The following is a 27016-nucleotide window of genomic DNA, read 5'->3' as shown; positions in this document are numbered from 1 at the left end:
AAAACCTGTCTTTTTTGTTTCAGTTTCATTCTCATATTTTTAACAATTTTAAAACGCTCTAATTCATCAATATTTTCTGTTTCTAACATTGGCATTTGTAAGAGCTAAAAAATTTAAAAGATAAAAAAGATAAACTGTTCTTTAAAAACCAGTTCTATTTTGTTCTTTTCTGTGCCAAAAATGAAGTAACCACACTTATTTTTTTTAGTGTGTGAAATTTCATCTGCATTGTACACAATGGAGGGTGGTTAGTAAGCCTGCAATAGTCCAGACATTGTGTTGGAGGGATTTGTAACCCACTTCTTCAACCAATAATTATGAGTAAAATGCAGCTGAAATGTAAAAATCCAATGTTTGTTCATTCAAATAATTAATCATTACAGAAAATATGCTTGAAATAAGCTAACTGGATAGTAATCGGCTAAATTTCATTTGACCAAATTTCATTAAATATAACATTTTACATCGTATTTGTGTAACAAAATAAGATGGGAAATTTACACGTAATTAATGTTCTTTCGTTTTGTTTTTTTGGGTGCGCTTGAAGTTATTTGGTGTGGAATAGCACATTAGTGCTGACAGATCTGCACATTCCCCTTTGTGAGTTCACTTGAAGAACTCTGCTTCCTCCCACAGGTCAAAGATATGCATGTAAGATTATTTGCGTAAATATGTGTGAAAACATTAAATCTGCATTGTGCAAGTGTTTTGAGTAGCTAGCAATAGTTTAAAAAAAGGCCTATATAAATGCTAGTCCATTCCACTTAATGTGGAAGACAACCCATGAAAAAGTGCAAGCGGTTGAGTGAAAAGTTGAGTCAAAAAGGTGAAAGCTAGTAGTTTTCCATCTATCTGAGTTCAAAATAATCTTTATTTATCTTATTCTGGGTCTTGGTGCAGTTCCAGCTGTTTTGGCTCCATTTCTCTTATTGTTAGGTACCCTTTCTTCTGCTTCGCTGCACCTTGTAAGTAAAAGATTTCAACAGCAGGTGAGTAGAGCTCATGTACTCGCAGCCAAAGCTGTGTGGGTACAACATTAGGCTCTCTGACATCATACAGAGGCACAAACAGGACATTTACAGCAGTCGGATCCCTGAGCTCTTGGCTCATGATTGCTTACAAACCAGATTTTAATTAATTTCAATTCAGTTCAGTTAATTTATATATAATATATTGTAAGGTAAAGACCTCATAATAATACAACACAAAATGATATAATACAGCAATATATACAATACAAAGAATACCACGACAATCACACACTTGCCCATGAGCAAGCACTTTGGCAACAGTGGGAAGGAAGGAAGCAACAGGAACAGAAAGAAACCTAGCAGAACCACTCTCAGGGAGGGGCAGTCATCTACCCCAACTGTTTACATCAACATGCCTGCAACTGGACTCAAAGAGTTTTCACTTACAATGCTAAAACTGTGACTTTTAAAATAAATTGGTTGCAGCTTTTACTTTAAAAGTGGACGTTCTTCCTTTGCTGGTTTATGTTGCACATTTAATTGTTTCACTGCTAAGTAGTTGGCAAGTATCATCTTAGTACAGGTGATCTGATGCTAGCGACTAGTATAATCATAAGGAGACTGTCAGTAACCTCCAGCTACCAATCACCAAACTGCTGGGTAATGCTTGTTTTTTTCTTAGCAACCGATGATTGACAGATGGTCACTGTTCAGTCTCTAGGCCTATGTGTCCAAGGTGATCTGGTGACAACAAGTTAAACAGTAATCGTACTAAAATTGATTCGAAAAATTAGCCTAAAAAATGAGTCTAGGTCTTGTTTTACTATTAACTCCAGCAGGTTCAATCATCCCACCAATATTTGTTTTGCTGTATTCTCCAAAAGGGCTTACAGTGCATTTGCTTGTATCTCCCAATTTGCAGCCAAAACTGTATGGCCGAGTTCAAGTCGATAAAATGGAACTCATTCTCCATTGATGAGCTCAGAAAACTATAGCTCCAAGTAAAGCCTTACTTCATGTCTCCAGCACGGTGACATTGGGATGATCTGATATCGTCGTGTTGGTGTTGTTCCCAGATCATCATGAAAATGTTGTTCCAGGTTCAACATTGCAAGTGACCAATCACATTGTTGTGACGTTATTCTTTTGCGCGCCAAGCCATTCGTGCATTTATGAAATTCCAATGTTGCAAGGACAATATCAATTCTGCTTACCGTTTATTAAAGGGTCAGGGTCCGTTGATCGGCGGACAGAGGCGGTTTCTCGCAGCTTAAGTACAGTTTTTTGTTTTACGGCAGTTTTTCCCGAAGTCGCAAAAGTATGACGTCACAACATTCTGAACAACATTTAGTATGATGATCTGGGAACAACACCAACACGACGATATCAGATCGTGCGGTGACATTGACTGACATTCACAATATGGGGCAATGAACTCATGCTATAGCTCTAGTGGGTGTGTTTTTATATATGTGAAATAAGCCTCCTAGCCTTTTACCTAGCAGTGGTGTATGTTCTTAATTGAGACACATGAGAAGATGTCATCCCTATGTGCTCTTTCTTTCCCTTTCTTCACCCTCTCTCACACACAGCTCTGTCTCAGCAGCATTCCTTCAATATCAAACACAGGTCGTCCACCCCACAGGTTTCCCATTTCTTTGCTTAGTCTGCACACTTTCATCCCCAACGTTTTTTTTTATGCCACATGCTAGCCAGAGCTCCTACGCAGGGTGTTGGATTGATTGGGGGTTTCTCCAGCAGAAGAAATAAGAGACTATATGATGATTTAGTAAGACGAGAAAATGCAGAGTAACAAACCAAAGACAAGGATATACTCACAAAAGCCACATGTGTGGGAATTTATGCACGAAACAGCAAATCACACAGTTGAGAAGTAGACTGATGATGCATTAGTTGAAAGGCGGTAAATGAGAGTTGTTTGACAGATGTATATGTGAGGTGGCGTAAACGTGCATGCTTTTGGACTGTGAGGCATACATTTGCATATTCATTTGAAATGAAATGTATCAGCGATATGCTCGTGTCATATGTTAGCATAAAAGCACAGTTGGAAGGAAACACACACAGCTTGCATTTTGTATCAGATGATCTGTTGCTACTTGGCTGGTTCTTAACAGTTAATAGCCTCATAAATAATAAGGTAAGAGATCTTAGCACTTGTAGCAAATGAATGTTAGTATTTCGAATCCGCTTTTCCTCCTTAGGTGTAATTGAAAGCGAAACTCATGCAGTCTTGGTGACATCTGCTCCCTCCTATTCTGCTTCCAACTCTCTGGGCCTCTTGTATTACCTCACTTGTGGTATTTGCAGCAAGTCAGATGCCTGCTTGTGTGATGTAGATCCGGTAATTGGCAGCACTGTCCAAGTGCCTGTTAATACTGCAAGAGTGTGCGTGATTTTCTTTCCTTTTTTAAAAAACTGGAACACGGTTAATGGGGTCGTACTGTCACATGTGCAAATACTGTACACGGTTCTTACTTGCTCAAATCCAGATGCTTTTAACACATGCCATTTTCATGTTCCATAAAAAGTAACAGCCAAACAGAGCTCTATAAATTAACCATATAAGAGCAGTGAAGAGGCTGGGGGAGATGCATGTGATCTATATGAAGCAGTCCAATAAAGAAGAGGCTGACTTCCATCATTATTTCAACTGGTTTCTTGATTAAATACGTTTTTCAGAACTATTTAAAAAAATGAATAACAAAACCTGGGTTTCTGTGGCTTTATTTCGGCTACTGATCACACCCATCAGGCACCTGCAGGCCTGATGGGTGTGGCCCTTGCTGGAGGACTGGCCACACCTGAAGTCCCTCCCACACACCTGCTGCTGATCAGGGCTCGTTGGAGGAGCTATTTAGGAGAGTGTTGGAGCTCCCACCAATGTGGGATCATTGTGTTACATCCCAAGTTAGTGTGTGTGTCTGTCAGTGTACGGTAGTGCAGATCGTGTATGCCTGCGGGGGTCAGTGTTGACGGCTGCTTCTGTTGTTTTCCTGCAGGTGGAACATGGAACCAGAAGGACAGCACGCACAGGGTGTGCAGAAACACGAGCACGGATGTCGGAGGGGAACACACACACAGGAGTCTAGGGAGCAACAGGGATTTAGTGTGTTTATTTACAGTGAGGTAAATAACAGATGCACACTGTCTTCACTAAAGAGTCCAGCTTCCGGGTCCTCCTTTCTCACATCCCCATACTAGAACTGGAAATTCTGAAAGTCTGTTAAAATAAAACACCATCACTTCACATTTCATGACTTTTCAACATCTGAAAATCTTTTTTTTTTTTTTTGATGATCCCCAAGGAAAATATTCTGACTGAAGAGACAAAAATAGGATTTATTGGAAGGTTCCATAAAAAAGGACACCACGGAAACAGTAAAACATTGTGGTGGAAATGTGATGGTGTAGGGGTGCTTTGCTGCTTCAGGACCTGGATAAAGACCCGAAAGACATCTGTAAGTCCACCTCTGAATGTTTAAAAAAAAAAAACAACCCAAAATAAAGCTTTTGTCATGGCATTGTCAAAGTCTGGACTTTGGACAAGCATCTTAATTGGACAATCCAATTAACGCTTTAAAGCCGGTCGGAGCGGCACGCTCTGTTTTGCCTGATTATTTTTAAATCCCTGTAGAACCGGAACCGCGTAAGATAGCGCAATAATTTTTTTTGCATATGAAACCGGAGGAGTTGTACTTGCATCTTATGCCATCAGCTTGTCCTAGGTCCCGGTTTCCTTCCACATATAGCTTTGCAAAAATTGCATAAAAAGCGCTTGCAGCAACAAAAACATAATATTCCAGAAACACGCTTTGCCGATCCGATCAGTTGTTCGTAACACTTCCCACATTGAAACAGATGTCAGCGCGAACGATTGCATGTCCGCCATTTCCTGCCCGAAACCGGAAGTGATGTCATTTTCGCGGAAAATGTAGTTTTTTACTTGTAGGCCTTAAAAGCCTATACTGGTGTTTTTATAAGTCATGCTTGACTTTATGCTTTTCTGAATAGTTTCTGGGATGCTTAGAACTCGAATTGCACTGCTGGAAATAGTTTATTTTGATGCACATGCTGTCTTCTTTGCAAATTTGCATCATAGGATTGTTTTTCGTTTTTCCTGCAGTATATAAAAATTGCTGTATCTCAAAAATAAAACTATGAAGACTCTCAAAATAAATTTCCTGTTGTTGTAAACTATTTTTTGCAACTTTTTTTTGTATTTAAAGTTTTGAGGGATAAAGCTCTTAAATTTCTCCAAGTAGAAATATATGTAAAAAAAAAAAAAAAACATTTTCAATTTTTTTGTAGTTTATTGCACTTTTTTGCAATTAATGTAGTTACTGTGGACTTAATGCATACATATTATTAAAATATGGGCTATAACAGTTGTATTGATGTATAGCAACTTGAAATGCTCCCAAAAATGGCACTACAGCATGTAAAAATATAAAGTAAGCTCTGGCGGACTTGGTTCTATGGTAGGTCTTAAAGAGTTAAGATGCTTTGACATGACTTTAAACAGGCTATCCATGCTCAAAAACCAACATGGTTGAATCACAGCATTTCTTTAAAGGAGAGTGGACCAAAATTCCTCCACAGTAATGTGAAAGCCTCATTGCCAGTGCTTGATTGCAGTTCTTACTACAGAGGGTGATACAACTAGTTATTGGGAATGAGGCCAATTACTTTAACACATAGTGAAAGAAGTTATTCAAACCTTTCTGGTTCTAAATAAATGAAATCATCATTAAAAAAACATGTTTTGTATTTACTTGGATTATCTTTGTGTAATGTTAAAATTTGTTTGATGATGTTGTAAACAATTGTCTTTGGTATGATGCTTTATTTTAATTTCTTGTATAAATCAAACTAGATTTCTGCATGTGTGTGTGTGTAGCCTAAAGAATATTGTGCGTGATTCTGTGTGTATTTTCTATGCTGATTATTCTTTTAGAGTCTAATGAGGAATTTTTTATGAATACATTCAACTTTAACAACTAATTATATAATAAAACAGCTGCAACCAAAGTCATTTTTACAGGATATAGTATTTATACAAATCTACTTTACATGAGTGCTACACAAAATCTTCACACATTACATCATTCCCTCAGGACCCTCAACTAAGGCATGTTCCCACAGCCATGAAGCTGACCTTGATGCTGACCTTCAATGGGTGAATTCACACACTACACATATTATTATCTTTGTTTGTTTTCTATTATTCAATACTTCTCTTTTACAATGATCAAAATATTCTTTTTAATAGTTATTTCAAACTTACTGTCTGTAGTGTGTGCTTTAATGTTTGATTGTACTTACATTTTGAATTGATGAAGTGCATTTCTCAATACTGTTAATAACTGAATGAATTTTCTGAACATTATGAGCACAATGAAATTTATAAGGAGCAGTGATACTGGAAGCACATGTATCTTTTTTATGGTTTTATGTTAAGTTAAATCCAAGTTTAAAAGTAACTGATAGTTGTAATGGTTAAATAAATTTAAGTAAAGTAGACCAGTAATGTAGCCCAACCTAGAGAACTTGGTACTTGGGCACACTGCAGCACTGAACTGGAGAAAGGGACTCAAGTTCAGCTATGTATAAATGTCAAGTGAAACCTCTCTATAACAGCTAGACAACAACTCTGACCTCAGCAGCACAAAGAACAATTTGTTTCAGCTCAACATGCTGGTAAACATGACAGCTGTCGGAGGCGGCTTACGTTCAAGTAATTATACAAAAGACATAAAACTACAATGAGAGAAAATCCTTCCAGAGTTAATTACATCTATTCAAAACTCTTTCTTTGGTGACCTTTCCTCACAGGGGTAATGACACACAGCTCCGCTCTCTCCACAAAGTTTATCTTCCTATCAAGAGAGCATTTCCATTTAATTCCACTTCTTTCCCGCTCTAACCTTTGATACAGCGGTTCAGTATGCAAATCATCATCTTCATATTGTTAGTGAGGTGAATTATCATCTGCTTTTTTGCCATATTATCTCACTTTGGGTTTACATAAACGTTCATTGTCAGTGTAGCGGCGGTTCTTTTGAATTATGCATGAGGTTCTTCCCTCGGCTGAATCCGAGAACTCTAGATCAGCATATTTTAGATATTCAAACATTTCTCTCAGTACATTTGGCATTAATATGTAACCCTCGTCTGAAACTGTGATAGTAACACCTTTTGGATGCACCCGGGCCCCAGTCCCCCCTTAACACGGCTGAACAAATGTGGAAAATACATGAGATGCACTTGCATGTGTTTGTCAAAACAAATGTTTTAACACTGTGCATCTTTGTGGTCTTAGAAAAAGCAGATGGCATTCTGCTGTGCAGCCTCAGTTGTCTCTTGCGATACACAGTTTTTGCTACAATAACCAAGATTTATCTATTCTTATTTGCTGAATGTGACACAAATGCAAACATGGTGTAAGGTGTAGTGAAAAGAGACAAATTATGAGGGACACTTCTAAAGGTAAAAAAAAATCCCACAGACCTTAAAATGCACTTGAGAAGCTCACACAAGAAGGCTAACCTAGCTTAAAAGCTGGAATCCTTGAATGGCTTTAAAGTTCATATATTTCAACTTATAAATACTTAATCTGATTTGTAACGTTTTGTTTTTGCTTTTCTTTGGTACTGATACTATAACAGTCACCTCAAGCCACTTTATATAATAAGGCAAAGACCTTACAATAACACAGACAAACCCCAAACAGTAAAAAAAACGTGTTAAAACAGACCTTTTTGAGCAAGGACTTGGCAACAGTGGCATACGATATACTCATCCACCTAATCTGAACATTTAGAAACACTCTTCCTTGTTTTCAGCCGTTTCAGGAATTATCACTTACTTTAAATCTTGCTAAATGTGAATTTGTCAAAGCTACAGTCAAATACCTGGGGAAACGGGTGGGACAGGGACAGGTATGTCCGGTGGCTGGCTGAGGTTCTCTGTAATAGTTGAGGAAGGCGAGTGGGTAGGGGTGAGCTGCCGTTACTTTTAACCCATCGTTTTCTCCTGTTTTTGGATAGAACAAGGAGGCCAGACTCTTTGTTTTGGTTCTTTTTCCCCATGAGGTTATGCGTGTGGGCTTTGTTTTGTTTATTATTTTGGCCTCGGCTCACCCTGAAGTGTTGGCACTCCTGTTCTGGTGTTTTCCTCACTACCTTGTAAATAAATGCCACTTAATGACCAGTGATTGTTTCCTCTGGCCGCTTGGGTCTTGGGGGGAGCAAGTGCCTCATCCATGCTATAAACCTGGCCCCTAGACAGGTTGTAACAGTGGGAATGAAAAACTCCCTTTTAACAGGAATAAACCTCTGGCAGAACCAGGCTCAGGAAGGGGCAGTCATATGCTACGACTGGTGGGGTTGAGGAGAGGAAGGCATGACAAAGGACATGTTGTGGAATAGAGCCCGGGGTTTATAATAAGTAATGATTCAATGCAAAGTGGTGTATAAAAAAAAGTGACCATGTAACATTAACTTGTCTGCCATTTTTAAAGTGTGACTGTATGGGCTCAGGTCAGCAAGGTCCTGGTCACACAGCCTAGAGACAAGTCCGTGACCATCTGGCAACCACCGGTCACAAGGTTGCATCTGTTGACTGGTTGGTGAAAATCTTTTGGGGATTGCTTTGCCTGCTTTCTGATTGTTGCAGTTGCCTGTTGTAGGGAGATACCAAATAGTTTGCAAACACTTGAAATCTGCCCTCTGAACAGGCATGAAACCTTGAAGAGTGCAACATCAATCGGAAAAGGGAAACTTTCAGCCTCAAAGTAAAAGTTCCGTGCTGCTCAGCTAGTAGTTAGCAAGTGTTTACAGACAAGTCAGTATCTTCTATGCAAACTACAGGTACTGCAGCAACTAACTAGTGACCAAAGCAACTCTTAGTAACCAATTTTATTTAGTGACACCTAACAACTGCTCACTAATTAGTCAAGAAATGCAAGGGTTTTTTGTTTTTTTTTACTAGTGCCCACTGGTACTAGTAAAAAATGGCAGACTACTCTTGAGCAATGTGCAGGTACCATGCAAGAGACCTCTAGGAAATACTGTACTATAAACTGGCACTGCTAGTGGAAAGTGATAGCAAAGATATACTCTTATCATACTATCTGTCTTTCTTCCACAGCAAGTCTTTGTCCTGTCTTCATCCATTCACCCCCAACCGGTCAAACCAGATGGCTGCCCCTCCCTCACCCTGGTTCTGCTAGAGGTTTCTTCCTGTTAAAAGGGAGTTTTGCCTTCCCACTGTTGCCAAAGCACTTGCTCAGAAGGGTTCAAATAGTTATTGGGGCTTTCTCTGGTTTCTTTGTGTTATTGTAGGGTCTTTACCTTATATAAAGTGCCCTGAGGGAACTGTTGTTGTGATTTGATGCTATATAAATACATAAAATGGAGCTGAATTAAATGCTATTGCTGCTTTCATGCTATTGTTATTGGGAAGTCCTTTCTGTAAATATTGTTCCACTTCTGGAGAACATCTTGATCCTTTCTACATCCAAGGAAAATTGTATGGTTTCAGGCAGCAGCAGTTCATGAAGTAAAGGCTTGTCCATTCTGTAATTAGGATGCTGAATGTATATAATTCTTTGTAATTCTTTGGAAAATTTTTAAGATTACTGTACACTAGCAATATCTTCATATTTTAGCTTTTGTTTGGAGAATTTGTTTGCTGCTAACATTTTTCAAGTATTAAAAGTGCTGTATTACTACATGTAAATCAAAGAGCAACATTATGGATCATATCATTTAACTTCCATCCATGTCCTTTACAGTAAGGTCAGGTTAGGAAAGATCAACTGAGCGGATCAACTTCCTCGTCTTTTTTAAAGCAAGCCTAAAAGAAATATATTACCTCTGCTTATGTAAATCACCAAAATTAATTATGGCCAGTTTTTGATTAGGTTTAGGCACAAAAAAAGAAGTTTCATTATTTATCAGTTGCTATGAGTCTAGAATATTTGTTGAGAAAATCTTTTTATAATTCACTGCATACATTTTATATAAACTGAATAAACTCCAGCAGCATTGTGAATAGGTATATGTTAAATCAAAGCAATATTTTTTTTGTTCCTTTCTTTATTTCCTTCCTAAACCTAACAAAGTAGTTTTAGTACCTAAAACTGACAAAATGGTTGAGTAAAAAAAAAGAAAATTAGTACAAAACGGTCATGATGGAGTCTGCTGATCTAAACCACCAGCAAGATAATTCTTTTAATGTTGCTTAAAAAACTTAAAACTACAACTAAAGGAAAAGGCACTGTATGTGTGCACTTAATGTGCAGACTAACACAATTATGTTTGATAGACCTAATATATGGATAAGAATTAAAAGTAAGAAAATAATTTTTTGTGAAAAAAATAAACTATGCACTCACCATAACTAATCTTCACAACAGACTGTCTGTATGTGTGAGTCATTGTGACATCAGTGATTTTATCCCAGTCCAGGGTTCTTGTTTTCTCACTATCCATATCCAACAGTGCTTGAGTAACCCCGCTGCTGTTCCTAAAGTAGCTTTTCAAAGTACAAACCCCTGCAGTAGGATGTGTCACAGATATTCATAAACATTTATGCACCTTTATAAATGCATTGTTGGATGAGCTTATGAGGTCTGACAAGAGTGGAAGAGCTCTGCAGACGTGTTTTTCTCATTCATTATACAATCCATAATAACATGCTTCATGCTGGCTATTATGCATTTGTTTGTCTAGAAACATAATTTGTCTCAGTTATCTCCATTAACAACCTGCCTATAACAGGATGGGAAAAGGTGCTTTGTCAGGTCAGCGGGGCCTTCAACAACAGAAACCTGCAAATTTCAAGCTCTTTAGGTCTGCCTGCTCCCACGTGGCAAAGTCAATGCTGCAACTCCTGCATTGGCACATGGCCCTCGTGCTTGCTTTCAGATCTTTTTCCATTTGTTCTCGTTGGTGGACTGTAGTTAATCTGATGCATTTGGCATGCATCTATTGTTTTTTCAACAATATATTGTATAGCATTATGAACACACTCTCCTAATGCCAGATTTAGTTCATCTCAACATTCTTGCTGAACCTTTTCTGCATGTCACTGACCCTTGATGCAGGCTAGTAAAGAGTTCATGTCTTACCAAACTGCCGTGGCAAAAAAGCAAAAATTCCTCATCCACTTTCAGCTGGATTCAAGTATGTGTTCAGTGACATCTGCACTTTTTTGTTGTTTCTTTACTAGCACTGTTGCCATCCACCAAAGCAGAGAAGTGGATTGGATGGATTTTTGGACAACCTCCAGAGTTATATCAGACATTCCAGTGACCTTGGAATGGGTGCTAATATTATCTACACCAAGGGTGTCAAACCTAAGAACCGTGCCCGGCAAGCAGTCCAATCTGGCCCACTGCATGACTTTGGAAGATGCGAAGAGGAGCATCAATTTTGGATTTTTTTTTACTGTATTTTCAGATGTTTACAGCTTTTCCTCCTGATAAAGACCTAACCCACTGCCATTCATACAACACCAATATAATTAAGTAATAGATAAACAACTAAATGAAAGATATGTCCCTGTTTTTTCACTATTTAATAAAAAAAAAGCATTTTAATGAGCATTTGTGTGAATTTAAATAAAAACTTTTTTATATAATTACAGGAGAGAGTTGGGTAATGAGTGACACATTTATTACTTACCATTTAAGAGACATACTATTGAGTTTGACGTCCCTTATCTACACCAATGTTAGCATCCTCAGCACCAGCTGTGGTCAGGTCCCCTTCTTCTTCTCCATTCTTAGGTTTCTTTTTTTTTGTACTTTTGGTCCAGGGCCACTGCACCACTACAAAAGCATATATTTTTGTTATTATTTTTTATCTTGTAATGGGGTGTTTTTTCTCTGAAACTTTAAAAAATATGGAGGTGGCGTTCTTGTTGAAGTTATTGTTAAACACTTGTATTTTAAGACTCCTCAGGTGGTGAGTTTTCATAGAAAATAATTTGTGCATTTTTTCCAATATGACAAAGTCAAACATCCAGAGGTCCTCTTTATAAAGATACTATTGTGTATCTTTGTAGACCAGTCTGACTCAGTATTGAACGCTATTGCAATGATGTTTGCAATTCACACAAAAAAGGTGGAACCTTGAGAGGTGAAGAAGAGGACAAGACTAGTTTTTCTTTTCTGCTTTACAGAAACGTAAAAGTTGTTAAGAGAAAGTGGGATGTCATATTAATTGGGTCCTTTTTAATTAGATTTTCCAAGTATTTCCTGGATTCAATAAAAGTCATTATTATTAAGAGAACCCACGCATAATTATATAATTGCCTGCTTTTCTTGATTATTTTTTAACTTAATTAGCTTCATTGTGGTAGTCTGTGGATGTACGTCATTGTTAAGTGATTAGTGAGCAAAAGAATTAAGTGACAGATTCACAAAAGATGAACCAAGTTAGGTTGGCAGGTTGTAAAGGCAAAAAGCCAGCTTAAATCCAGACTGAGGTAAACACATGCACACCACTTCCCAAATCTATTTCCTTTAGACCAAAAAAACAAGAAAGCTGCCAAAGAGAGTTCAGACTGTGCTGAAGATTAAAGGTGGTCATACCAAATGTTGACTTTTGAGCATGTTACAAATATACAAACTCCTTTTTCCCATTACTGTAATTCCATTTATATTTGTGATCTTTGTTGGATCTTCAGCTTCCGTTATTTATACACAATCTGTGTGACTGGATTAGTGAAGTTCTCTGACCTTTAAAGATGGTTTTGCAGACCAAGGGTCTTTCATTTTATCTTTTTTTCTACTTATAGAATTTATAGTGCGAAAGCCAACTGTATGAGGTGCCGTAAGGGACATTATTACTGAAACGCTCTCACACACACTACTGAAACGCTCTCACAGACACTACTGAAACGCTCTCACACACACTACTGAAACGCTCTCACAGACACTACTGAAACGCTCTCACACACACTACTGAAACGCTCTCACAGACACTACTGAAACGCTCTCACGCACACTACTGAAATGCTCTCACACACACTACTGAAATTTTAGCTCTCACACACACAACTGAAACGCTCTCACACACACTACTGAAACGCTCTCACACACACTACTGAAATTTTAGCTCTCACACACACTACTGAAACGCTCTCACGCACACTACTGAAATTTTAGCTCTCACACACACAACTGAAACGCTCTCACGCACACTACTGAAACGCTCTCACACACACTACTGAAATTTTAGCTCTCACACACACTACTGAAACGCTCTCACACACACAACTGAAACGCTCTCATACACACTACTGAAACGCTCTCACACACACTACTGAAACGCTCTCACACACACTACTGAAATTTTAGCTCTCACACACACTACTGAAACGCTCTCACACACACAACTGAAACGCTCTCACGCACACTACTGAAATGCTCTCACACACACTACTGAAACGCTCTCACACACACTACTGAAAAACCAAGGCATTTCAGTTGAACAGGAAGGCGTTTCAGTTGAACAGGAAGGCGTTTCAGTTGAACAGGAAGGCATTTCAGTTGAACAGGAAGGCGTTTCAGTTGAACAGGAAGGCATTTCAGTTAAACAGGAAGGCGTTTCAGTTGAACAGGAAGGCATTTCAGTTGAACAGGAAGTTAATTCTTGACAAGGAAACTGAAGGAAAAAGTGGTAGATTTCAAACAAACCACTACACAGATGTCTACTCAGCAACCTGCTAGTTAGGGGTGGGTTTTTATAATCGATTAAAATCGATTCTAGCTTGGATAACGTGAAATCGATTCATTAAAATCCTGAATCGATTTTTTTAATATAAATTTATTTTGCCCCAAATGCCAGAATCTCAGGTGAAACCTCACAAAATTTCAACAACCACCAAACAGCTAAGACAGTAAATGAGAGCAGGTACACGGATTCTGCACAAAGACGTAAACACACAGCGCGGACCCGCGGATCAGAATCAGTGAGATGTCGCCTTTCTCCCCCGACGGCACGGAAACGGTCGGGGCTGAAAGCCGACAGCTAGCTGATTCTGATCTGTCGAGGGTCCGGCTTTGTTTTCACGCCGTTTTTGCGCCGATTCTAAAGCTGTTAGTTTTATCTCTCTCCAAACAATATTGACCGAACCAGCAGCAAAAGAAGATCCAAACTGAGCTTCACATAAACATCGTCATGAATTCCCTCTGACGTTTACTGTTTTGCTTCCACCACAATAAAATCACACTTCATGTACAGCTCTCTCTCTCTCTTTCTCTCTTTCTCCGTACTTCAAGAACAGTTTCCCGTCTAAAAATCTGTTTTCTGCATTATTCGCTTGCTTGTTACGCACAAGTCTACCGTTGTTTACAGCGCTGTCGGCCGATGTTTTTTTTTTTTTCATTTTACATACTTCCGAAAAGAAAACCTAATTTCTGCCGTTCAATACTGAACAAATTTAAACTTTTTAAAATTATGCAAAATGCAAAACGCTTAGCCGTGTCTCTAATAAAACCGCTGGAACGTCAGAGGTAACGTTCATATGTTGATTAATGGTTTTGTTTCGTTTTTGATGTACTGCAGAATATTTTTTATAAAATCCCAGGCCAGGAAAAATCACCTTCATGTTTTTCTGTGTTTTATCTTCAGCTACTTTTACACAAAGGCATCTGCTGTGACGCTTATACCTTTGATAAAGTCTTGCGTGTGTCAGCTTCCTTTTTTTAGATACAAAAATATGTAAATGTACTGATCTGAATTATAATATTTCTGACTGTCAAAATTTCCCAGAATCAAATCGAATTGAATTGAATCAAATCGAATTCAATCGAATCGTGGAACAAATCGATTCTGGACCTTAGTGAGACAGCTGCATTACTTAACAATATATTAGCCTCAGCATAAGTCAAAATTTAGAATAGCAGGAGAGGGGCATTATCCTGGTTATTTTTTTGGCATATGTGCTTTTTGTCTTTTTTAGCAAAGAAAAAAATATCTTAAAATCATCAATAAAACCAGGGAGAGAAGGCTTAGCGTTCCTCCATTTAGCACAATGGATATGATATTTACTCAAAAGTATGATGATGTTAATAATGTCTGGGACACCCAATGCTAGATGATTCATATAAAAAAAATTATGATGTAATTCAAATACTGGCACATCATTAATATTTAGGGAAATCCAATTTTTTAAGTTGCACCAAATACATTGTGTGATAGGGCATAGGAAAAAAAAGATGTTCTAGGGTTTCATTTTCATCAGTACAAAAAGAACACTGATCCACCTCAAAGCCAAATCTCTTTTTTTTTTTAGAAATTCTGCCACAGGATTAATTTTGTTTAAAGTGTGTTTCTTTAACTTTAGGTAGAATAGGCTATTTCATAAATTTTTAGTATGCTTTATCCAGTGTATATGAAATAACTAAATTAGAACCATGCAATGTAACCATTCTGTTGTAACTATGAAATATTTTGTCTTTGAAGAAACTACTAACAAATTTCTTATTGCATTTTTATCAAACAGCTGACATTGCCCTAGCAATAAATTTGGGAGCACTGATGAGAAATTATTGTATAGCATAAAAATTTTAATCAAATGAAGCAGAGGCAGTGGGACCAGTTCACAAAAATTTGTTATATTCACTTTGAGAACAGTTTAGACAATGTTTTTCTGAAAAGTCTGTGTAACTTAGAATGACACCATTATCATCCAACAAATCTGTTATGAATATAATCTTTTTGTTCAAACCAGTCACTCTCGAAAATTTATTTTTGATTAAGTGTTATTACCCTATTATTCCATAAGGTTGAATTATGGGGAGAGGTTGTGGGTAAATCTCATTTTCCCAAAAATGCAAAGTCTGTTTTGGAAAGTTTGATATCTTTATGGGGATTTTATTTACCGCAAAATCACATTTCAAAATAAAGTCTAATCCTGTATACTATTTTATTAAACAAGGATCAGCCGTCCCCAACCCCCAGGTCCTGGACCAGTACCGGTCTGTGAGTCGTTTGGTACCGGGTCGCAAGAGTTGAGGCTTGAGTTTGAAATTTATGGTTTTCATGGTATTTATCGTTTTTTTATTTTTATATCGTTTACGTGGCGCAAAAAAGGTTGGGGACTGCTATACTAGCAGGTTGCTGAGTAGACATCCTTGTAGTGTTTTGAAATATACCACTTTTTCCATCAGTTTCCTTGTCAGGAAACAACTTCCTGTTCAGCGGAAATGCCTCTGGTTTCAGTGGAGTGTGTGAGAGCGTTTCAGTTGTGTGTGTGAGAGCTAAAATTTCAGTAGTGTGTGTGAGAGCTAAAATTTCAGTAGTGTGTGTGAGAGCGTTTCAGTAGTGTGTGTGAGAGCGTTTCAGTTGTGTGTGTGAGAGCGTTTCAGTAGTGTGTGTGAGAGCATTTCAGTAGTGTGTGTGAGAGCGTTTCAGTTGTGTGTGTGAGAGCTAAAATTTCAGTAGTGTGCGTGAGAGCGTTTCAGTAGTGTGTGTGAGAGCTAAAATTTCAGTAGTGTGCGTGAGAGCGTTTCAGTAGTGTGTGTGAGAGCTAAAATTTCAATAGTGTGTGTGAGAGCGTTTCAGTAGTGTGTGTGAGAGCGTTTCAGTAGTGTGTGTGAGAGCGTTTCAGTAGTGTGTGTGAGAGCGTTTCAGTAGTGTGCGTGAGAGCGTTTCAGTTGTGTGTGTGAGAGCTAAAATTTCAGTAGTGTGTGTGAGAGCGTTTCAGTAGTGTGCGTGAGAGCGTTTCAGTTGTGTGTGTGAGAGCGTTTCAGTTGTGTGTGTGAGAGCGTTTCAGTTGTGTGTGTGTGAGAGCTAAAATTTCAGTAGTGTGTGTGAGAGCATTTCAGTAGTGTGTGTGAGAGCGTTTCAGTTGTGTGTGTGAGAGCTAAAATTTCAGTAGTGTGTGTGAGAGCATTTCAGTAGTGTGTGTGAGAGCGTTTCAGTTGTGTGTGAGAGAGCTAAAATTTCAGTAGTGTGTGTGAAAGCATTTCAGTAGTGTGCGTGAGAGCGTTTCAGTAATAATGTCCCTTACGGCACCTCATACAACTGAATCTAGACTGAGGTACACGTGGCGTTCATATAAATGTTTAAAAATTCCATTTCAGCAATGAAATTTGTATGATTTGTGCATATTTTACAAGAGCTATGTGTTGATGAATCCCTCACTTTTTAGAGGACTTTTATAATGAATTCTTGCATGTCTTTAGACCATTGGCCTTATTATATATTTATAGCCTGTTATCAAATTGTCAATATTGGAATAAAGAGGCTTTGCTGTGCAAAAGTTGGGCCAACACTCACTTATTTGTTTCGCTTCCAAGGGGCCATACTTGAATGTAGGAATTAGTGTTGTGTATACACTAGGGGTGCAACGATACACAAAATTCACGGTTCGGTTCGATACTTTGGTGTCACAGTTCAATATTTTTTCGATACAAAAAAATGTTCATGCCTTTTTAATTTGTCATTTATTAAAATTATAAATATATATTTTAACTCAAAAGTACAGTTTTTAAATTTAATGTTGCTGAAACAACAAAGTAATAAAAAAAATAAATCTATCTGATGGAGAAATCACTCATCTTTGGAAAAGAGAGTTTATTACAGAGAAATGGCTCTTTCCAAAATAAAAGCTATACTATACGCTTCTTCTGGGCTATATTCTCAGCAGCATATTAAACATATCAGGTCCCCATAAGGAGAATCATGTGCTAACGGCTGTCTAAATGACTCGGGTAAAGTCTGTAGCATGTGTGCTTGTTGTTTTTGTCTGCTTCCACTTGTCTTTGCACTAGGATGATGTCAGAGTAAATGTGCAGTCGTATTCGTTGTGTTCCCAGTGCTGTCAGCGCTAATCTCGTTGAAATGACGTTAACACCACAACACGGCAAATCTCCGTTAACGAGCTACCGCGGATCGCCCCGTGCGTGGGGCTGGACGGCGTCAACATGTTAACGAGCAAACTGCGCTAACGCACTAGTTCCCACCAATGTAATTGAGCATTGCGTGGCATATCCGACATACTGTTTTACTTTTGTCCATGACGCGCTTACCTTCAGGGTCATACTTCACATGAAGACCAAAATAGTTCCAAACGCCAGATCTGAATGAGGGTGGGGGAGGTTCAATTTGCCATGTTGCAACGAGCTTAGCTTCTGTCTCGCTAGCTTGCACTGCGCTCAGTGGATCTGCGCAGTGCAGCCTAGGCGGAGTAGTCGAACGCAGATCCACTGAGATCTCAACACAGACAGCATCGTCAGAAGAAAAGTTGATAAAATAAATTAAAAAATTTGTATTGTTCGATACATATGCGTACCGAACCGAAAGCACTGTATCGAACGGTTCAATATCGAGTATTGTTGCACCCCTAGTATACACATAACAGACAACTTAGCAAAAGAACAATTTTAAATTACATCTTTAGGCTCTTTGTTAGTAGAAGCCTGTCACAAGTTATTCACATTTATTTCTTGAATCTATGAAAAATGCCAAGATAACAAAGTCTGAGGGTATAAAAAGTACATTTGCACTAACAAGGGGATTCCTAAAGACCTACTGGATAAGATCTTGGCATATCTCAGAATGGTGTGCAGTCTCGCTTTTAAAATGGGCGGGAACTTGATAAATGGAGGACAAAATAGTGACAGGACTAAAAAATGATCTACAGCAGAGCAATGTTTGAAAGCCATGTCCTTAAGAAAGAAGAAACAAATACAGCAAATACCTGACACAGGAACTGAGAGGTGCTTCCGGCCCTTCAGTTGATCCATGTACTGTTCACTGAATCCTCATTAGAAATGGTCTCAGTGAAAGGGTGGCTATCAAGAAGCCATTATGCTGAGAAATTCCAAATTAAAGAAAAACCAGAATGAAAATCTGTGGCAACAGGTCTGATAAAGTGATAAAATTATCAAGTAATTGAAATGTATTGGTTCAAATCATCACCAGTATGCACAAAGGAGGTCAGGAGAGAGGTACATCAGTGAATGTCTACAGACATCTGTAAGACATGGTGGACGGTGTGCTGTGGTCTGCATTTGGAGATCTTGTCACACTTGATGAAATTATGAACTCAGACCCTCTCCAGATTTTATTGCATGGTGACCCCACTTTTCTGATTAGCAATAGATTCATTTTTCAACATGTCATTTAACCCAAATATAGCCCCATTGCATACAATCATAGCTGCATAGATGGAACACTGGATCAGTCATGGATGTAGCCTACATAACAGAATAAGGTTGATTAAACGACAGATTTTCTTTAAAAATTAAGAACCATTAACTTGAACTTGACACTGATTCACACAGTTATTTTACTAAGGAGTGTAGAAAATATCAAAATAAATATGTTGGCTCTGCTCATCTGGTAATTGCCAGACCTCATCACAGTGTATTTTGTGTTATTTTTCATGAACATGTTTAATTTTTTCCAACATAGTTGCCTACTGGTGTTCATCAGATGTATAAAATAGCTGTATTTCACTCCCACTTTTATCAAACTCAAAGTCACCGAACACCACAATCTTGCCCAGTGGCTAGAATGAAAATAAAAAAACACAAAAAACCCACAGACAGACCAACTAGCTTTGACACGAGTAGATGGCTGGTGCACTGTATAACTTTCAGGCTCAACGTAGCTTTCGCAGCAAGCGTCTGCCTGACTGGCTGGATACAGAATCCTCACTATCATTTTTTACATTCTAATATCTTGCATAAATGCCTTTTTATGTTCATTTGGCTTGAGGCGCTCTGAAAAAATACTCAGGCACTGTGCCTAAGCCTTTCTGTGGTAGTGGAAACTGTAGATTAGTTGGAAGCTGACAAAACTGAATATAGAGGAGAAGTATGAAAGACTTCATCATACCTAACCTAGAGGCATGTTTTGTAACATGGGTAAATTTTTGCCTTAAGCAAATTCAGTGCTGGTAGAATTGTGCCTCCTGCGCATTTTATGAAGCCTTTTCCTGATTTAGCAGTGCAACATTCTTACTGATTGATAGACAGTATGTTCAAAGGCATCTGCTAATTGTCACATCAATTTTTTTTGTAGGCAAGAATTCCCCTAATTATTCCACACCAATGAAATCACTTCACATCATCGGAAATACTGCCACCCCCACCCCTTATTGCTAATTGATAGCACATGTGTCATCTTGTCATGCTGCTTAGACACTCCCAGTCAGCTTAAAGTGAGCCTAAAAAAACATGGAAGGTGAGCTACGTTATTCCAAACTTTCATCAAATTCCAATCAGCAACGTCTGAGATATCTGATCTGTAGTCCAAATAATCAGGCATTGTTACTGAGCAGCCATTCTCCTTGCTCATATTAACATCCATCTTTTCTCAGCAGCAGTCATATTTGCACACACACACACAGACACACACATACAGAACGCCTTGGTAATTTGGCGAACCGAGCTGACATAAAAATCACCAATCAGAAAATACTTTTTGAATAAAATGCAGCCTCATGAAACATCTTTTATACCCTTAGAGCAATTTGCTGGGGTACAGTCAAAGAAATGGAACATTCATGAACAGAAATATTTTCCAAGAGGTAAGAAATACACAGCGGCGGAGTCAGATATATCTGCGTATACTGAATGCTACATTGTCCTTTTTTATCTACTGAAATCTAAGGCCTACGGCTACTGATCATTGGAGAAGTATCAACTTTTTAACTAAAAAGATACTTGATATCACTTCATATGACAGGTAAACTGAAAAAGTGCAGTGACACAGCGTTTTGTCATCGTTACTGTACACAAACTGACCTGGAAGTCACCTCGCTCCTTGAACTGTGTTATAGCATAAGTGACTAGACTAAGTAGAGCAGTGCAAAGTAAGTGGCACTTCTCTACTTCAGACAAAAATACACATTGACTACTTGACATTTAAAAAAACGGAGTTAGCCCCTTGACTCTGTCAGTGGTGTGATCAGCCTTGTGTGTATTAGGCGCCTGAGGGAGGAATATTTCATCGGCATCACGGACTCGACAGAATCTGAAATCAAAGCAGCAGACCCCTGCCTTCACTTGCCCGCCACTGGGACATTTCCCCCTTATCTTAGCTGTCTTCAGCACTGGGAGGCAGACGTGACTGTAAATGGCAACCCGCCCCCTGAAAATGAGTGTAATATCTGTGGCTTGGCTGAGCAGCTTTTGCCCTGTAGCATCCACCCAACATAGTAACTTCTCAGAGAGCAATGCTCTCTGCCAGGCCCTGCCTTCTTTTTTTTTAATCAGTTTTCCAGAGTCTGGCAGTGTGCACAAGCAGGTCTAGGTGAGGGGAATTAATTTTACATTCTGGCTGTCAGCCTACCAAAGTAACATCAGCAGCCCCCAACCAAAGTGCACTGTTGAATATGAGTCATATGTTTTCCAAGGTGTGATACTTGACATGTCATACATATATATACTTGTACTCACCAGTCACTGCATCAAGCACGCTTTGCTAGGACTTGGTTGAACCCCATTTCTCCTTCAAAGGTACCTTAATTTTGAAACTTTAACTCCAGGCTGGATAAATCTACACCACAATTCAAAAGTTTGGACACACCTTCTTATTTAATGGTTTTTCATTATTTTCATGATTATTTACATTGTAGATTCTCGCTGACAGCATCTATGAATGAATGAAAAACTAATAAAATTATGTAATAAACTAAAAAGTGGGAAATAACTAAAAACATGTTTCATATTTGAGATTGCACACTCTTGGCGTTCTCTCAGAATCAGAATCAGAAAAGGTTTTATTGCCAAATGTTGAGCAGGTTTACAACATTAGGAAATTGCTGCGGTGCTTCAGTGCAAACATACTGTCATAAATTATGCTTAAATAGACATGAAAATAAGAATAAGAATTAAAAGTGCTAAGTAGATAGATATATACATGATATATACATGAGTGCAGGTGGTGATCAGTGCCAAACATGGAATGATGCAGTGAACACAGCGTAGGGTCATGTGTTAGTGGTGGGAACAGTCATACGGTTATTGTTCATGTGTCCAACAGCAGAGGGGAAGAAACTGTTCTTATGGCGAGAGGTTCTGGTGCGAATGGACCGGAGCCTCCTGCCTGAGGGGAGCAGGTCAAACAGACTGTGTCCAGGGTGAGAAGGGTCAGCTGAGATCCGAGCTGCACGCCCCAGTGTCCTGGAGGTGTACAGGTCCTGCAGAGATGGGAGTCTGCAGCCAATCACCTTCTCAGCAGAGCGCACAACACGCTGCAGTCTCTGTTTGTCCCTGATAGTGGCTCCAGCGTACCACACGGTGATGGAGGAGGTGAGGATGGACTCGATGATTGCAGTGTAGAATTGCATCATCGTCCGTGTTGGCAGGTTGAATTTCTTCAGCTGCCTCAGGAAGTACATCCTCTGCTGGGCTTTCTTAATGACGGAGGTGATGGTGGGCTCCCACTTCAGGTCCTGGGTGATGGTGGTACCCAGGAAGCGGAATGAGTCCACAGAGGTGATGGGGGTGTCAGTCAGGATGATGGGGGGGAGTGGAGCTGTGTGCTTCCTGAAGTCCACAATAATCTCCACTGTCTTCTGGGCATTCAGCACCAGGTTGTTGTGGCTGCACCAGGACACCAGACGGTGCTGATGGTCCGGGAGTCCGAGACATTCTTTCCCAGCCTCACATGCTGCTTCCTGTCCGTCAGGAAGTCAGTGATCCACCGGCAGATGGGATCAGGCACATTCATCTGGGAAAGCTTGCCTTGGAGATGGTCTGGAAGGACGGTGTTGAAGGCAGAGCTGAAGTCCACAAACAGGATCCTGGCGTAGGTTCCTGGGGAGTCCAGATGCTGCAGGATGAAGTGTAGGGCCATGTTGATGGCGTCATCTACAGACCTGTTGGCTCTGTATGCAAACTGTAGGGGGTCCAGGAGGGGGGCCGTGAGGGTCTTGAGATAGGAGAGAACCAGGCGCTCAAATGACTTCATGACCACAGATGTCAGAGCCACGGGTCTGTAGTCATTTAGTCCAGTGATCCTAGGTTTCTTGGGGACAGGGATTATGGTAGAGGACTTGAAGCAGGCAGGCACATGACATGCCTGCAGTGAGGAGTTGAAAATGCCAGAAAACACTGGGGCCAGCTCGTTTGCACAGTGTCTGAGGGTGGCAGGAGACACACCGTCTGGGCTGGGAGCTTTTCGAGCATTCAGACTCTTAAACTGCTTCCTCACACCTGCTTCATGAATATGAAGAGTTGTGGTGGGAGGAGGTGGTGTGAAATCCTCTTTTGTGTGGGGTGAGGAGGGGGGTGTTGTAGGTGAAGTGTTTGAAGGTGGTGATGGCTCTATGGAGGGGGGAGAGGTGGGGGAATGAGTGTCCAAAGTGTCTCTATTGTTGGGGCCGTTGGAGGTGTGAAGGCTGCCTGATGGCTCGTCAAAACGGCAGTAAAAGTCGTTAAGGGTGTTGGCCAAGAGCAAGTCATCAGTGGAGTGGGGGGTTTTAGGCTTGTAGTTGGTGATATTCCTAAAACCTTTCCACACAGAGGCCGAGTCATTCTCTGAGATCTGCTGCTGCATCTTCTCAGAGTGCTGGTGTTTAGCAATGTCCACTTCTTTAGTGAACCTGTACTTGGCCTCTCTGTAGCAGTCCCTGTCTCTGCTTCTGAGCGCCTTTCTCCTTTCCAGCCACAGCTTTTTGAGTTTAGGAGTAAACCAGGGTTTGTCATTGTTATAACTCACCCTGGTGCGTGATGGCACAATGCTGTCCTCACAGAAGTGGATATAGGAGGTGACAGTGTCCGTAAACTCGTCCAAGCTGTTAGAAGCAGCCTTCATTGTGTCCCAGTCTGTAGACTCCAAACACGTGCGAAGCTCCTCCACAGCCTCGTTGCTCCACAGTTTTTTGGTCCTCACAACAGGTTTGGAGAGCTTCAGCCTCTGTCTGTACGCGGGGATTAGGTGGATCATGACGTGGTCAGAAAGTCCGAGTGAAGCGCGGGGCACCGCACGATAGGCCCCGCTGATCATGCTGTAACAGTGGTCTAAAGATGAGCTTCTTGAGGTAGTCACCTAAAATGGTTTTCCAACAGTCTTGAAGGAGTTCCCAGAGATGCTGAGCACTTGTTGGCCCTTTTGCCTTCACTCTGCAATCCATCTCATCCCAAACCATCTTAATTGGGTTTAGGTAAGGTGACTGTGGAGGCCAGGCCATCTGGTGCAGCACTACATCACTCTCCTTCTTGTTCAAATAAGCCCTTAGACAGCTTAGAGTTTTGTTTGGGGTCATTGTCCTGTTGAAAAATAATTGATTGTCTAACTCAGGGGTGTCCAACTAGATGTGTCCTTGATCCAACACAGCTGATTTAAAGGCTAAATTACCTCCTCAACATATCTTGAAGTTCTCCAGAGGCCTGGTAATGAACTAATCATTTGATTCAGGTGTGTTGACCCAGGGTGATATCTAAAGCCTACAGGACACCGGCCCTTGAGGCCTGGAGTCGGACACCCCTGGTATAACTAAACGCAAACCAGATGTGATGGCATGTCAGTGCAGGATGCTGTGGTAGCCAAGCTGGTTCAGTGTGCCTTCAATTTTGAAAATTGAACATTGTCACCAGCAAAGCATACCCCACACCACCACACCTCCTCCTCCATGCTTCACAGTGGGAACCATGCATGTAGGGACCATCCGTTCACCTTTTCTGTGTCGCACAAAGTCATGGTGGGTGGACCAAAGATCTCAAATTTGGACTCATCAGACCAAAGCACAGATTTCCACTGGTCTAATGCTCATTCCTTGTCTTTCTTGGGCCAAACAAATCTCTTCTGCTTGTTGCTTTTCCTTGGTAAAGGTTTCTTAGCTACTTGACCATAGAGGCCTGATTCACGCAGTCTCCTGAACAGTTGATGTAGAGATGTGTCTGCTACCGGAACTCTGTGTGGCATTTATCTGGGCTCTAATCTGAGGTACTGTTAACTTACGATTTTGGAGGCTGGTGACTCAGATGAATGTATCCTCAGCAGTAGACTTGACTCTTGGTCTTCCTTTCCTGGGGCGGTCCTCATGTGAGCCAGTTTCAGCGTAGTGCTTGATGGTTTTTGCAACTGGACTTGGGGGCCATTCAAAATTTTAGCAATATTCAGGACTGATGACCTTCAGTTCTTAATGCAATGATGGACTGTCATTTCTCTTTACTTAGCTGATTGTTAGAATTCATATTATGGTAAGAACCAGTTGTCAAATAGGGCTATCAGCTGTGTACCTTCCGCACAACACAACTGATGGTCCGAACCCCATTGAGAAGGCAAGAAATTCCACAAATAAACCCTGGCAAGGCCCACCTGTGAACTGAAAACCATTTCAGGTGACTGCATCATGAAGCTCAATGAAAGAAGGACAAGGGTTTGTAGTGCTATCAACAAAGAATCTAAAATGTAAGACATATTTAGAGCCATTTATCATTTTTGTCTTTGCTACATTATTCCATATATCTTGCGTTATATATTTGACGTCTTCAGTATGTATGTGTAAGCAGTAAAAGCATGCAGTATGTAAGTAGTTAAGTAGTAAAAAATAAATAAATAAAAAAACATTAAATGAGAAGATGTGTCCAAACTTTTGACTAGTAGTGTAAGTTGATATGTCATTTATAAAAAATTCTCACCTTATCTCAATTAGTGTAGCACAGCTGAGATCAAAACTTATAAGACTTGCCAATGTACTATTGTCCAATTCTGGGGATGGTGCAATTTTAAGTGAAGCTAAAATATAGGAACTTGCAGGAAATTCTGGAAATTTCAAAGTCACTTAAATGTCTTTCCCATTCTGATATTTATTTGAAAAGCATGGTCAGTTTGAACTTTGGCGTGTTGACCTAAATGCATTGATTGACTGTCATGTGAATGATTGATATTTACATGACACATAGATATATGCATTAATGGATAGTGAAAAAGCTGTACTTTACAAAGTGTCCGGCGAGTGTAATATATGTATATATATATATATATATTTATATATTTTTTTTATTTTTATTTTTTTTATATATATATATAAAACATTGTCAAGATACTATAGCTTTTTTCTTTTGTATATGAAATACTTAATGGTAATGTAAATGTTCAAAAGACAACTCAATTCAGTTTCAGTTCAACTCAATTTATTTATACATCACCAAAACACAACAACAGTCACCTCGAGGCGCTTTATATTGCAAGGTAGACCCTACGATAATACATATAAAGAAAAACCCAACAATCATATGACCCCTATGCGCAAGCACTTTAGCGACATCCATCCATCCATCCATCTTCTTCCGCTTTATCTGGGGCCGGGTTGCGGGGGCAGCAGCCTAAGCAGAGAAGCCCAGACCTCCCTCTCCCCAGCCACCTCCTCCAGCTTATCCGGGGGAACACCAAGGCGTTCCCAAGCCAGCCGAGAGATATAATCTCTCCAGCGTGTCCTGGGTCTGCCCCGGGGCCTCCTCCCGGTGGGACACGCCCGGAACATCTTGCCCAGGAGGCAACAGAACCACATCATCCGCGAAAAGCAGAGATGAGATTCTGAGGCCACCGAAGTGAAAGCCCTCCGCCACTTGGCTGCGCTTAGGAATCCTGTCCATAAAAATTATGAACAGAATCGGTGACAAAGGGCAGCCCTGGCGGAGCCCATCACCCACCGGGAACGAGTCAGACTTATTGCCGGCAATGTGAACCAAGCTCTTGCAACGGTTGTATAGGGATCGAATAGCCCGTAGCAATGGGCCAGACACCCCATACTCCCGCAGCACCTCCCACAGGACACCCTGAGGGACACGGTCAAATGCCTTCTCCAAGTCCACAAAACACATGTAGACTAGTTGGGCAAACTCCCATGCGCCCTCGAGTATCCTTGAGAGGATAAAGAGTTGGTCCAGTGTTCCGCGACCAGGATGTAAACCGCATTGTTCCTCCTGTATCTGAGTTTTGACTAGCGGACGAACGCTCCTTTCCAGCACCCTGGCATAGACTAGTGACATTGGGAAGGAAAAACTCCCTTTTAACAGGAAGAAACCTCCGGCAGAACCAGGC

General features: G+C 40.1%; 1 protein-coding gene across 1 annotated transcript; it reads right to left on the bottom strand.

Annotated features, from left to right (window-relative positions):
* Nucleotides 1–22549: 22549 nt before the first annotated feature.
* On the bottom strand, nucleotides 22550–23961 carry LOC146360921 (uncharacterized). Its single transcript, XM_084921367.1, has one exon. It carries the CDS (start codon nucleotides 23912–23914, stop codon nucleotides 22550–22552), a length of 1365 nt encoding a protein of 454 aa, XP_084777493.1. The 5' UTR covers nucleotides 23915–23961.
* Between the last annotated feature and the right edge of the window lie 3055 nt (nucleotides 23962–27016).

Source organism: Perissodus microlepis, chromosome 23, assembly GCF_051167445.1.
Source record: "Perissodus microlepis isolate ML-2025 ecotype Zambia chromosome 23, ASM5116744v1, whole genome shotgun sequence".
NCBI lineage: Eukaryota > Metazoa > Chordata > Actinopteri > Cichliformes > Cichlidae > Perissodus > Perissodus microlepis.
Note: the sequence above shows the minus strand (reverse complement) of the source record. Positions and strands in the feature narration are given on the sequence as shown.

What these genes read in the sequence shown, in the direction of transcription:
- LOC146360921 (XM_084921367.1), bottom strand. Translation starts at nt 23,914, where the DNA reads ATGATCCACCTAATCCCCGCGTACAGACAGAGGCTGAAGCTCTCCAAA.